This window comes from Anopheles moucheti, chromosome 3 (assembly GCF_943734755.1).
Source record: "Anopheles moucheti chromosome 3, idAnoMoucSN_F20_07, whole genome shotgun sequence".
In the NCBI taxonomy this organism is placed as follows: domain Eukaryota; kingdom Metazoa; phylum Arthropoda; class Insecta; order Diptera; family Culicidae; genus Anopheles; species Anopheles moucheti.
In genome coordinates, this window is record NC_069141.1 from 71111095 (window position 1) to 71123899 (window position 12805).

General features: G+C 44.8%; 3 protein-coding genes across 3 annotated transcripts; 2 read left to right on the forward strand and 1 right to left on the reverse strand.

Annotated features, from left to right (window-relative positions):
* Positions 1 to 202: 202 nt before the first annotated feature.
* On the reverse strand, positions 203 to 628 carry LOC128304969 (cuticle protein 67-like). Its single transcript, XM_053042224.1, has 2 exons — positions 614 to 628; positions 203 to 535 (listed from the first exon to the last, which is right to left on the reverse strand). The coding sequence occupies exons 1-2, from the start codon at positions 626 to 628 to the stop codon at positions 203 to 205; spliced, it is 348 nt and encodes a 115-aa protein (XP_052898184.1).
* Positions 629 to 2986: 2358 nt separating this feature from the next.
* LOC128302974 (calphotin-like) lies at positions 2987 to 11572 on the forward strand. The gene is made up of 5 exons (XM_053039825.1): positions 2987 to 3001; positions 3075 to 3496; positions 5890 to 6219; positions 11112 to 11133; positions 11216 to 11572. The coding sequence occupies exons 1-5, from the start codon at positions 2987 to 2989 to the stop codon at positions 11570 to 11572; spliced, it is 1146 nt and encodes a 381-aa protein (XP_052895785.1).
* Positions 4658 to 6235, forward strand: LOC128302272 (uncharacterized). Its single transcript, XM_053039058.1, has 2 exons — positions 4658 to 4672; positions 5798 to 6235. The coding sequence occupies exons 1-2, from the start codon at positions 4658 to 4660 to the stop codon at positions 6233 to 6235; spliced, it is 453 nt and encodes a 150-aa protein (XP_052895018.1).
* Positions 11573 to 12805: the final 1233 nt, after the last annotated feature.

Consider the following 12805-nt stretch of genomic DNA (forward strand, 5'->3'; position numbering starts at 1 on the left):
CTCTTCCGTGGATGCTCTCCTGGTACTATACATTCAGAAACTGGTAGTTTTTGACGCAGTTTTCCGGTGGTTTTCGAGCAAAATTGAAAAATTCGAGCAAAAGTTATTGTAAAATAAAATATTGCAACTTTTTTTGCCACGGAGAATGGCATTCGTTTGTATTTATTTGTTTGAAATATTAAAGCACAAGTTCGTAACCTATTTACAGAACGTACTTAGCCGCAAAAGGTGCACTGTACGCAAATGGAGAAGCCAGCGCGGGAGCCGCCGCATAAGCGGACACGTAAGGTGCGGCCGTATAGGCGGCATAGGCCGGATTAATGACTTGCGAATTGTGTGATGTGACAACGGCCGAATCTCCCACATTAGCGTATCCAGCAGTATACGCGACGGCTGGAACAGCTGCTGGGGCGACCGTCAACGGCGCTGAGTAGGCCAGAGGAGCCGCAGCGGTATAGGCAAACGGAGCAGCTGGTAGCAGACCACCTGGCTTGGCACTGGCAATGGCAACCACAGTCAACAGGGCGACGATCATCTGAGCAAATACAAAAAAAAAGAAATCGTTTCAGATAAGGTTCATGTTCTTACAGAATGGAGTAGATTAGAATATTACCACTTTGGAGAACATGTTGATGGTTGATTAGTGATTTGTGTAGCTGTAAAGCTGCGATGTACTCGATAGGATAGGAGATGAGTCGACTGATATCTACCTTCAAGTTGTCATATCTTTTATATACTTCCACACGATAGAGTCGGGTTTCTCTCAAACGTCATTTGCCACCACTGCTTCATGCAATATCCTCCACAAATCCTTACTTTTGTGTCCAAATCCACTCTTTCGAATGTTTACTCCACCATCGGCTCAATGGCTGCATTTCAACGAGATGCAAATCCACAGTTCACGCCTTGTCCTTGCAATGTCGCGCACGAACCACCCGCCGGGACTGTTACCTTCTTCACACTTCAAAACGCCGAAGAAAGTACCAAACTGTTGCCAAGGGTGCCCATCAGCTGTTGGAATACTAATCGTTTGGCATACGTGGAAAAAGGTTTGCACAAAAAAATGCCACGATCAGCTGCAACTTGAGTCCGATATGGATTATGGTGTGATTGCAATCATTGCTTTTATTGATTAATTCTGATGCAGTTCCTTGATAGCTTCGGTAAAACAATTTTAGCGGTTAAGTACTCTGTAATAGGAGTGACCGTTGCGCAATGTTATAGTTTTGATGCGAGAAATAATAAATTTAAGATATAGGTAGGGGCGGCACAGCGGCGGTTCAGCGGTGTTGCCGAGATTACAACAATGTAGTTGGAACAGTATTCTACAAGGGGATATGATGAAGTGTTTGGACAGTTTGGGATGGGTGGACATAAGCTGGACCTACAATCCAGCTTCGATTAAGTAATAATCAAGAAAGACAGAAATAGTATTCCAAGAACCATGAGGTTGTAATATCAAAAGGAAAAGAGAGTTCTAAAGATTGCAATATAATTTTATTCATATTCTATGACACTGCTAGCTATGTCGCAGTACACTGACAGATTGTGTCGGTTATAACATAATTACCGGCTTGCAAACTGTGACAATCGAAATACTAAACACAATACTCCACCACAATACTGTTCCGAAACACGTAGGCTGGACATTTTCACGGTTCAATCGGTGAGAGAAAACAATACCACACCACGAGTATCGTAATGGCAATAGCTGGTGAATATTACGGAAGTGAAAACAAGCATGGTTTCTATTCGATGGATGGTCAAGCTTGGTCGAAAATCCCGTTCAAGAAATAGAATATATGATTCGGTTGAAGTTGCGTAGCCGGTCTGCACAAGACAGGACCACGGAAAAATTTCGTCCTGAACACCAAACCTCCTCTACCAAACCAAACGAGGCAAGAACAACATTGATGGTTTCATCAGCAGTGGCACCAGCCCCAAAGTCCCTAACTCCTCATCTTTTTTGGCTACCCATGAAAAGAACATAACAAGTAATGAAAAAAACATTGAAATATATCTTCCGTTGTCTAGCGATAGTACCATCAATTTTAATTAGAGACAGTATCGATCACTCTCTAGAGATCGAAGATCAGGGTCGGCGGTAACGGTGAATTAGTATTAGTTTCTTCATAATATATTCCAATTTTGACTAAAAAACTTTTGATGAATTATCACAACCGTCGTTGGAGATTTGAATAGCCGGAAAGAAGAGATGATAATAATAATTGGAACTGAAAAAGATAAGATGCATTAAAAAATTATATCCACAGGTGTTGTAATTTCAGTGATCATGAGGGCGTCACCAACGTGACGAAATGCGATCGTTCAGTTCACCGAAGTGAGCTACTTCAAAACAACACTAACCACACCATTGAGCGCCCTTGAACCAGTGCACTAAATAAACGCCACCGATCGATGACACATTAAATCGTGCACATACGCCCGGTTAACCCTGCGGGACCATAATTTACCGCTTGGTCGAACCTACATCTATGTTTTTGCTCTATTGCTCTATTTGCTCCTCCTTTCCAATACCGCTAACCCCATTCAACCTTGCCCGTGCCGCCACCGTCACCATCAACCGTAATCCGGCTTCTTGTACGGTGCGCGGTACGTGATCTGCATATTAACCGGCGCAAAGTGCATCCATGTGGCACGCGTAATCAGCTGGTCCGAGTGAACTAGTTGCTATTTGGGTATTTTATTGCCCGGCTGCAGGTGACAAAATGAGTGATGAAGAAGAGCACCGAGGTGGTCACGATGAGCCGTGCACTAGTGTTCGGACTGGCAAGAGAGTCCTAGTGTTATCCTCCTGCCACTAGCGGCAGCGTGCGTAAGAGGTGGTGTGCATTTACCGATTTTAATCGCATATATAAGAAGAACCGATCGTTACAAGGATCACACAGCAAGCAAGCTTCAATCAGTTAGCAGCTCCTCTTCTTTAGCACAGCCCAACAACAACTCCACCAAAACCAATTCCAAAATGTTCACCAAACTGGTACGTAAGATTGACCGTGTCTTGCAAGAATTTGTAAGGGTACTAAGACCGTTATTCACATCTTCTGCTTTAGATCTGCATCGCCGCTCTGGCCATCTCGTGTGTTGCGGCCAAGCCAGGATTTTTGGCTGGTGCCCCGGTTGCGTATGCCGCAGGACCCGCCGTCGTCACCGCCCAGAGCTCGCAGGTTGTCGCCCGTAACTACAATGGAATTGCGCCGCTTGCGTACACCGCACCGGCCGTAGCCTATGCCGCACCGGCCGTCGCTAAGGTTGCCGCTCCGCTCGCTTATACTGCTCCGGCACCACTGGCTGCCACTTATGCTGCTGCACCGCTGGCTGCTCCGTTGGCCGCCCCGTACGCTGCACCGTATGCTGCGCCGTACGCTGCTGGGTTTGCGGCTCCTTATGCAGCACCGTTTGCTGCGGCGTACGCTGCCCCATATGCTGCACCGTATGCTAGGGCGTTCGCTAGTCCGCTCCTTGCCCGCTCCGCGTACCAGCTGTGGTGATGAGGGACGTAGCATCCGTTGTCGTTACCGCGACATCAACAGTTCCTTACGAATATCAGTCTGGTGAACGTTTTTTCGTTGTTGTTGAGTAATAAAACTATATTAGAATGTTTGAAATAACGCTCAGTGAATGTGATTTTAATTCTAGAAAGACATGCATACACTTCAGCAAACCAACTGCAGAGATATTATTTAAAACAGTGGCAATAACATCAATATTCTAGATGTCCCAGATCTCATGTGATCTAGTGTATTTTGGGACATTCGAACCACTATCCCGGTTCTTATTCTCTTGACATCGTGATTGATATAAGAACATTCCTGAAATACGATCGATCTCGTTTGGACATCCAATTTCATAACGCTAGAAATCGAAAGGAAGTGACAAACTGGTTTAGCCATCTATGTACTCGTCTAAACTTCTTTTTCTGCTTGATCTACACATCTACTTTAACCGCATGTAATGCCGGTACCCTGTTTTCGTTGATCTGGTTTCGTTTTTCTTTGTTGATTCGCAAACAACAAAGAGCACAAATATAATTAGAAGTACGAAAAGAAGGAAACCAAACAGCCAAATGTCAACAACAATCTAAAAACGGAATCAAATAATCCGCACAATTTCTTGTGCTTCTAGTTTCTGGCTGTAGGCATGTGTCTATATTAGAAATGATTATTATTGAATGATAATTGCCATTTAGTTGTTAAACAAAAGTTTAAAATAAAGTCACAACAAAACGAACTGGCGATATTTCATTGAAATACAAATATAACTCCCAAGAAGAACCACAAATTAAAGCCCACACACATTCCAAAACACAAACAAAGATGTATCGTTTGCATGTCCAAGCTTTAAAGCAATTCCAATTATATTTTGATTTATTCATCTGTTGCTTCGTAGCTGTCATTCATCCTCGACTCTATTACCCGCATCTTTCTATACTAGACTCGCATTATCGCTCAAGGAACTCGTTTTATTCTGTCTTGAATATCTTCTGGGAATCTTCACACATTCTCCGCAATTCCAGGATTTCCTCACATGATATTCTCATCGTCAAGAACTCAGTATAAAAGGACCATCATCAAACAGTTCTTCATCATATAGCAATCATACTCGGGAACACCTTCTCAGCGCAGTGCACAACAAAATGTTTGCCAAACTGGTAAGTTCAGTGTTTTCATTACGCCTCTTCAAGGACTCTTGAGATCAAAACCATTCCTTTATTCCCATAGTTCATCGTCGCCCTCGCTATCGTCTGCGCCTCGGCTGGACTTGTAGAGAATTCAGTTAATACGCAGCCTGCCGTGTATCCGTTGGCCTACAGTGCGGGAGTTGTGCCCACCGCCAGACACTTGGACACTCCGATTACATCGTACTCTGTCTACCCCGTAACTCCTGTTTCCTACTCCGGCATTCCCACGGCCTACAGAGTACCAGCAGCACGATCCTATTCCGTTGACTATTTCCAAGGTTATACCCTGGGAGTCTAGCTCGTTCTTGTCTAAAGGCTAAAGAAACTCGTCTATACGTAAGCTTCCTTACAAATCGCAAACGAAAACAATGAAACTCTGTATAATAAAGTAACTGGATATTCATTCAAACTCTTCACGAGTTGGCGTTTTTTGTGTGCAAAATTGCGTTCCACCGCGGAATGTGCTCATTACAGCTAACAGACGTAATTGAAGTCTGCGCATCGGAAATAAAACACCAAAATCCACACCCGCGGGCAATTGTTTGGTGGACAACACGTGCAAACCGCCGGTCCGTCGATGCCGATTATGCGACCATGTTTAGCATAAGCCAGCGTTTCAATGCCAGCTCGCGATTATGTCACAATGGTGCTTCGATTGGTTCGATCGGGCAGACTTAGGATCGTGCCCGGATATGGGGACCCGCGTGGAATAGATTTGTTTTGGAGCGTTTGTCGGCGCACTGCGGTTGAAATCGTGCCATCGTGGGTGCCGGACTTCCTCCAGTGGGGAATTTGGGGGAACTCCGGTTATCGGTTTGGCAGATGGGTAGCAGCTGATAGCTGGCCGATGTGGGACGCTTTTGGGGACATTTCTGGTGGGACAACGATCGTGCTGCCATATAAATACTCGATATACGGGTATTATTGGCTCATTACACGCTAATTGACCGTCCATCAAGCAGCAACTGTCCCGTGCCAGCAGTCAAAACAGAATCACCGCCTAACCATGCTTACTAAGCTGGTAAGTAACTCGTTAACAGTGACTTCCACAAGTTCAATCATTTAACAAGTTCTCCTTCATCCTGTTCATTACAGTCCATCGTTGCAGTCTGCAGCATGCTCGCTGTAGCTTCTGCCAACCCACATGTGCTGACTCCCATCGGTCCTGCTGTTGTTACGGCCCAAAGTTCACAGGTGTTCGCCCGGACGTACAACGGTTTCGTGCCCTTCGCTGTTCCGGCTCCCGTCCCTGCTCCGGTTCCCGCTCCGGCCTTCCACTATCATACACCCGCCTTCGTTCTACCTGCAGCACCCGGGCCAGTATTCTACCCACAGCCCGTCGTCTACAACCCTCCAACGGCCGTACCGGTTCCGGTCCCGGTACCGGCTGCTCCGGCCGCCGTACTGCCGACGGTGGAGGCCGCAGCACCCGCTGCTAAGCTGGTGGCCGCTGCACCGGTGGCGAAAGTTGCGAAGCTCGTACGACCCGCTCCATTCCACGCCACCTTCCGCTATCGGTCTGTCGTTGCCTAATCGGGCTGTGCGTGTGTGAGTGTGTGTGTATGTGTGTGCAATCGATGCGTGTGTTGGTGGCCCCTAAAGGCAAACATGTGATTAAGTAGTGCTTAAGCTAATCAGTGCCATAGACTGCAATCGAATGGCACAACTTCCTTCGTTCGAAGCTAAGGGCAGGGCAAAGCGGTGCGCTATTGCTCCAATAAATGAACGGTTCAATCTGTATTCCATGAAACTTATATGAGGTGTTTGTTAATTTGTAACGTTTTTGTTGGATGTCGTGCTGTGCATTACACACATTTCTTCTGGATTCCTCATACAAATTCTATCCGTTTAGTTATACAATGTTATTTATGAGTTGAGTGAAAGAAAAGGTAATTTCGCGCTTCATCTGAGATAGACAAACAACTCTTTTTTGCTTGCTCTTTTGCAATTTGCCAAGAAGATCTTTAATTGTGGCTAATAGGCTGCGTAATAAATAATAACAAACTGGATAGAGTAGACTAGAGGGATACTTATAGCTGTATCTGATATACTAGATCTATTGATCACTCTCTAGATGAAACAAGAATTTGGCATACAAAAACGAGACAACTGTATAAAGTACTATGATGGCTCACAATGAGTAAAGATGAGTATTATCTCCTCCGGGACATATTTTCTTACTAACTTACTTATCCGGCAGCTTCGCTATCTTGGCCTGCTGCAGGAGTCCTCGTTCATCGAGCGCTGTTGTCTGCCTATTGATTCTCTCGGCCTTCATCTATTCGTCTCCATCTCATTATGGGCCTAACACCCCTCCACTGTCCATGTGTATGACTGGCTCTTCTGGTACCATTCTCATGACGTGACCAGCCTACCAGAGCCTGGCGATTCTAATCCGACTGTACGACATAGATCTCATAGATCAACAATCCTTCTGAGCATCTTCCTCTCGCAGGTGGCTATGAGGATTTTGTCAGGGGTTTGGACAAAGTCTCAGAGGCGTATGTGAGTACTGGAAGCAGTGGAGGATCAATCCCCTTGGAGGCCCAGGGCGGAATTTTTCAAGGGGGGCCCATAATTTTGCTACGGCATTATCGGTGTTAGGGAGATGTACTTCAAACATGATGTAACAACACCAGCAAAGTCTTGGAAAGAAAGCTCCCTTGCGTACATCTCAGAGTTCTGTTGCGTAGCACTGTAAACGGGCCTAGTAAGCTACTCTATATATAAACGTTTGTATGCGCTAAGGAGAACCATAACGCCACTACTTGGATCACATTTTCTACGATTTACGTACATTTACGATTCCTGATTAGTCCAGCGCCTGCTACGATTTTTCGCCTAAGGTGCAGTTTTCCATCGGTTTACTTTACGGTAACAATCAGAGAAATTTCTTAGAAACCTGTTTCGCTCATGTTGAAGATTTAGGCGATGAACAACACAATTGTTTTCAGATTTGCGAAACCAGGAAAGCATGTTTTTCAAGAGGTGACACCTGCAGTGTGGAATAAATTTGCCGATCACTATTGCATTGCATACTAACAAATTCGTGAGAGCGATCGCTAGTGTAAGGAAGATGGATGAAACGGAAAGCATCCTTTATTTCGCTCAAACTTTCCGTCGGCTGGTACAAAATTCCATACAAAACCAGCTGTTTTCAGCTTTCCGATACCAGGAGAGCATACCACAGAAGAGGTAGCACCTAGTACAGCAATTTTGCTCGAAAACCACCGAAAAAAACTGTTTCAAAAACTACCAGTTTCCGAATGTATAATACCAGGAGAGCATCCACGGAAGAGGTAGCACCTAGTACAGCAATTTTGGTCGAAAACCGCCGAAAGGTATGCAATGTTTAAACACTAACTTTCCCGTCGGTCGTGAAAAATTTCTTCGAAAACTACCAGTTTCCGAATTTAAAGTACCAGGAGAGCATGCACGGAAGAAGTAGCTCCTGGTACTGCGCCGTAAGGTATGCAATGTTTATACACTAACTTTGCAACTAACTTGCAACGCAATGCACCGTAAGGTATGCAATGTTTATACACTAACCTTGCAACCAACTTGCAATGCAAGTTTGGTGCAAGCAAGAAACTTGCAGCAAGATGGCGCCCAACTTCGTACTTGCATGCAACAAACTTGCATGCAAGCTTGCATGCAAACTTGCATGCAAGTTCTTGCAAGCAAATTCTTGCATGCAAACTTGCATGCAAGTTTGTATGCAAGTTTGTATGCAAGTTTGCATGCAAGTTTGTATGCAAGAACTTGCATGCAAGAACTGCAAGCAAGTTTGTATGCAAGTTTGTATGCAAGTTTGCATGAAAGAACTTGCATGCAAGAACTTGCATACAAGAACTTGCATGCAAGAACTTGCATACAAGACCTTGCATGCAAGAACTTGCATGCAAGTTCTTGCATACAAACTTGCATGCAAACTTGCATACAAACTTGCATACAAACTTGCATACAAACTTGCTTGCAGTTCTTGCATGCAAGTTCTTGCATACAAACTTGCATGCAAACTTGCATACAAACTTGCATACAAACTTGCATGCAAGTTTGCATGCAAGAATTTGCTTGCAAGAACTTGCATGCAAGTTTGCATGCAAGCTTGCATGCAAGTTTGTTGCATGCAAGTACGAAGTTGGGCGCCATCTTGCTGCAAGTTTCTTGCATGCACCAAACTTGCATTGCAAGTTGGTTGCAAGGTTAGTGTATAAACATTGCATACCTTACGGCGCATTGCGTTGCAAGTTGGTTGCAAAGTTAGTGTATAAACATTGCATACCTTACGGCGCAGTACCAGGAGCTACCTCTTCCGTGCATGCTCTCCTGGTACTTTAAATTCGGAAACTGGTAGTTTTCGAAGAAATTTTTCACGACCAACGGGAAAGTTAGTGTTTAAACATTGCATACCTTTCGGCGGTTTTCGACCAAAATTGCTGTACTAGGTGCTACCTCTTCCGTGGATGCTCTCCTGGTATTATACATTCGGAAACAGGTAGTTTTCGAAGAAATTTTTCTCGACCAACGGGAAAATTAGTGTCCTGGTCCTGGTGCAATTTCGTTTATACTTTAAAGTCACAAAGTCGATATTCTTCTCTGCATTTAATTTATCACATAGAAACAAATGTTTTATATAACCAAGGAAGATATTTTTGATCAATTTTCTAACTTGTAAATTAATTTTTTTTGCTATAAATTAACTTTGTTATAAAATTTTCAAAAATCGCACAATCGGCACAAATTTTTTTGGGGCCCCCAACACGGCAAGGCCCTAGGCGACCGCCTACTCCGCCTACCGTTTGATCCGCCGCTGACTGGAAGTATGTAAGTTCTATATAGTCCCAGTTTCGGTCGTCGCCGGGTTTATTCTTTAAATATCCGAACTTGTGAAAAATAGTCGTTTTAGGAATAAAGTTTCAATTAATGTACCAATAATTCTAATTGATTTAAAACTAATTTAATAAAGAATAAACATATCAAGCTTGACCGAATATACATGATAATGTTCTGTGAATGCCCAAGTGTAATATTCTACTGTAGATATTAATTTCGGTATCATGAAGATGACAGCACACAGCAACAATAACTTGACTGATGAGCTGTAAACCTGAAACTATAGTATGCTCCAAGTGAAGTCATTACATCCCCTTCAAATTTATTATCTTTTATCTATGTCTATAACTCATGAATGCTGATTAATGACTTTGTGACCTTAATTTACTATTAAAAAAATTCACAACCAGCCAATAATGGCAGCCTAATACATTCGTTTTGTCATGCAAATTGCATACTTTACTTCCAAAATGTTTCAAAATAAGGAATGCTACAGTTTGTGCTTGCAATATTGTTTTTATTTTTCAAACATAACCAAAATCACTCTTGATGTGTAGCAGACAGAAAAAGGTGCCTTTTACAGCAACAACGATCCGTAAGCGCTGTAAGGATAAGCACTGTAGGCGTAGGGCGAAGCGGTGTAAGCCGCAGCGTAAGGAGCAGCAGTGTAAGCAGCGGTGGCAAATGGAGTGGCCAGAGGAGAAGCAACGGCAACGGAAGGAGCCGCTACGTAAGGAGCCGAGTAGGCCAGGGGAAAGACGGGCTTGCTGTAGGCAGCAGCGACTAGCAGGCCGAAGAACAGGATCTATGGAAAAGAAATATTAGTTGAAGTCACCGAGCATCCTAAAGCTAAAGGACCGTATAGGTAGAGATCCTTCAACATCCTCAAAAGCTGAGTTTACTTACGATTTTGGCAAACATTGTGGAAGGATTTGGTTGGTATTCGGTTGGCAGAACAACTGTACTGACTGTCGAAGAATGCACACAGTATTTATACCCTTCTAAGTCTGGCAGATGGGTAGGAGGATCCATCAAATCCTTGACAACTACTCCCATTGCAATCGTTTTAAAATGCTAACAACGATTATATCGAGAGCACTCCATAGCCTTCAGACGGTCCACCTGTGGCAACTTGCAAGACTGCGCAACCAATGATTCGGAAGGACCCGTGTCGTCAAGGTCAGATCGCGGCTCTTCTTGAGCATGTTGTGCAACTGTACGATCGCACATGACACCGTTAGCATGATCACGTCCGAACAAAGTGACGATTGGCCAACCCATTCGTAGTACCGTTTATTATGCGCTTTTGATACCGATCGATTCCAACTTCCAACATTAATATTCCCATCGTACTATCGTGGTGGATTGCTGGAGTGGTGGACTTTCGGTGGTGGCCTGTCGCCAAGTGAAATTGAACAACAATTGTGCATGCAAATGGGGTTTTGGACATGGTGGTCGCCGGGTATAAAAACCATCCTCAACCTCAACAGTGGCATCAGTTACTTCACCGCAATCTAACAAAGCAAGCTTTCGCCTTTTGAACATCAGTTCTCCTCAAACCCAACCCAATAAGCATCATGTCTGCCAAAATTGTGGTAAGTGAGCAGCATCGGGCTTGGGCTCGAGGGTGCTGAACTCCCATTCTAACGCTTGAGTGCCATCTTCCAACCTCCTCAGATCTGTCTGGCTGTGTGCGTGTTCGCTTCGGCTTCCGCCGGTGTTGTTCCGGTTGCGGCGCCTCTTGCAGCGGCCGGAGTTGTTGCTCCGTACGCCACCTCGTACAACGCCCACACCGTCAACCACGCCGTGGCGGCTCCAGTCGTTGCGGCGGCTTCGGCCGTCGTTGCTGCTCCAGCGGCACGTTTCGTAGCACCGGCGGCTCCAGCTCTGGCGTACACCGCTGCCGGACTCCCAGCGTACAGTGCATACACCGCTGCCGGACTCCCAGCGTACAGTGCCTACACCGCCGCCGGTCTGCCTGCCCTCAGCCCTTACACGGCTCTCGCCGGTCTGCCGACACCGTACGTGTTCTAAGCCGTGCCAGGAGTTAGCTAGAAACAGTCACAATGGCAAGACTGACAGGGTTCTGACGAGTTAACGAGATTGTTCACACTATCACCTTCTTCACCTGTTGCCTTCTTTTGTACATACCTTACTCGTTTCTTCAATTTTTTTATGAAATCAAAATACAACACCTCATAGAAGGATTATTCCTAAATGAAAAACCTTGCTTAGTGCGCCAAGAACATCCGAACGCCCTTTTATAGTGCACTTAACATGTCATTACCCAATTTATTCCATACCTCATTTAGAATGACCTTTTAAACCTTCTCGATAATTTCCAAAGCAAACGTTGATTGCCACTCCATTAATTTCCACTAATCCAATCGATGTAGAACATTGCAAATGAAGCCTTCTAATCGATCGCTCTAATTATCGCTATTATAATAATTAACCTCACTTACGATCGCTCAACACTGCCGAGGATGGCTCGATAAGAACCAAAAATATGTTCCGAACATGGCACGCAAGTCCCTGTTTTCCACTCGTTCGCTACACGTGTCGAACCGTCCTATGACCCTGGTGGTCGTGGTAGATCGAAAACTAATTCTCGGACTGTCGTCCGCAAGGCTATCGGATAGTGTCAACTCATCGTGTAGCAATTAAGCGATCCCAGAGATTACGTGATCAGCCACACGAGACATACATGATTTCAACGGTGTTATTTCTTAAAGGGCTTTTCGAAAGCACCTCAGTCGGATTGATCGTTACAACGTGCTTAATTCTCCAAAGATGCTCGCTCAGTTCGGCGAATGATGAACGAGGATCGTGATTGCGGATCATGTTCTACAGTGATACCTATCCTGCTCGAAGATGGATCTTAAAGGTTTGTACAATAAATTAACCACACATCCACACCAACACCGTGCCCGTGTGTACGGACCCACCACGACACAAAATCATTTCTTCAGCTTCAGGTGGTCATGTTTGTTGGCACCTTCGATGTACGGGTCAAGCCCGCTTTTTTACGCTGACCGTGAGATATGTTGAAGAGGTACACTTTGGCCAACAATTGAACCACGCTTAACAACATGTGAACACCACACCGAAATGATCGATATTATGCTACACATTTTACCTCTCAACCTTTGACGCCTTCCCGCTCAAAACACCCTTGAGGAGTTTGCCCTTTTGAAGCGCGCATTCGAGTGATATGCGAACGAGCGACGCTCATAAACCTTTTGTAGGTCACTTCGAAATGCAGCC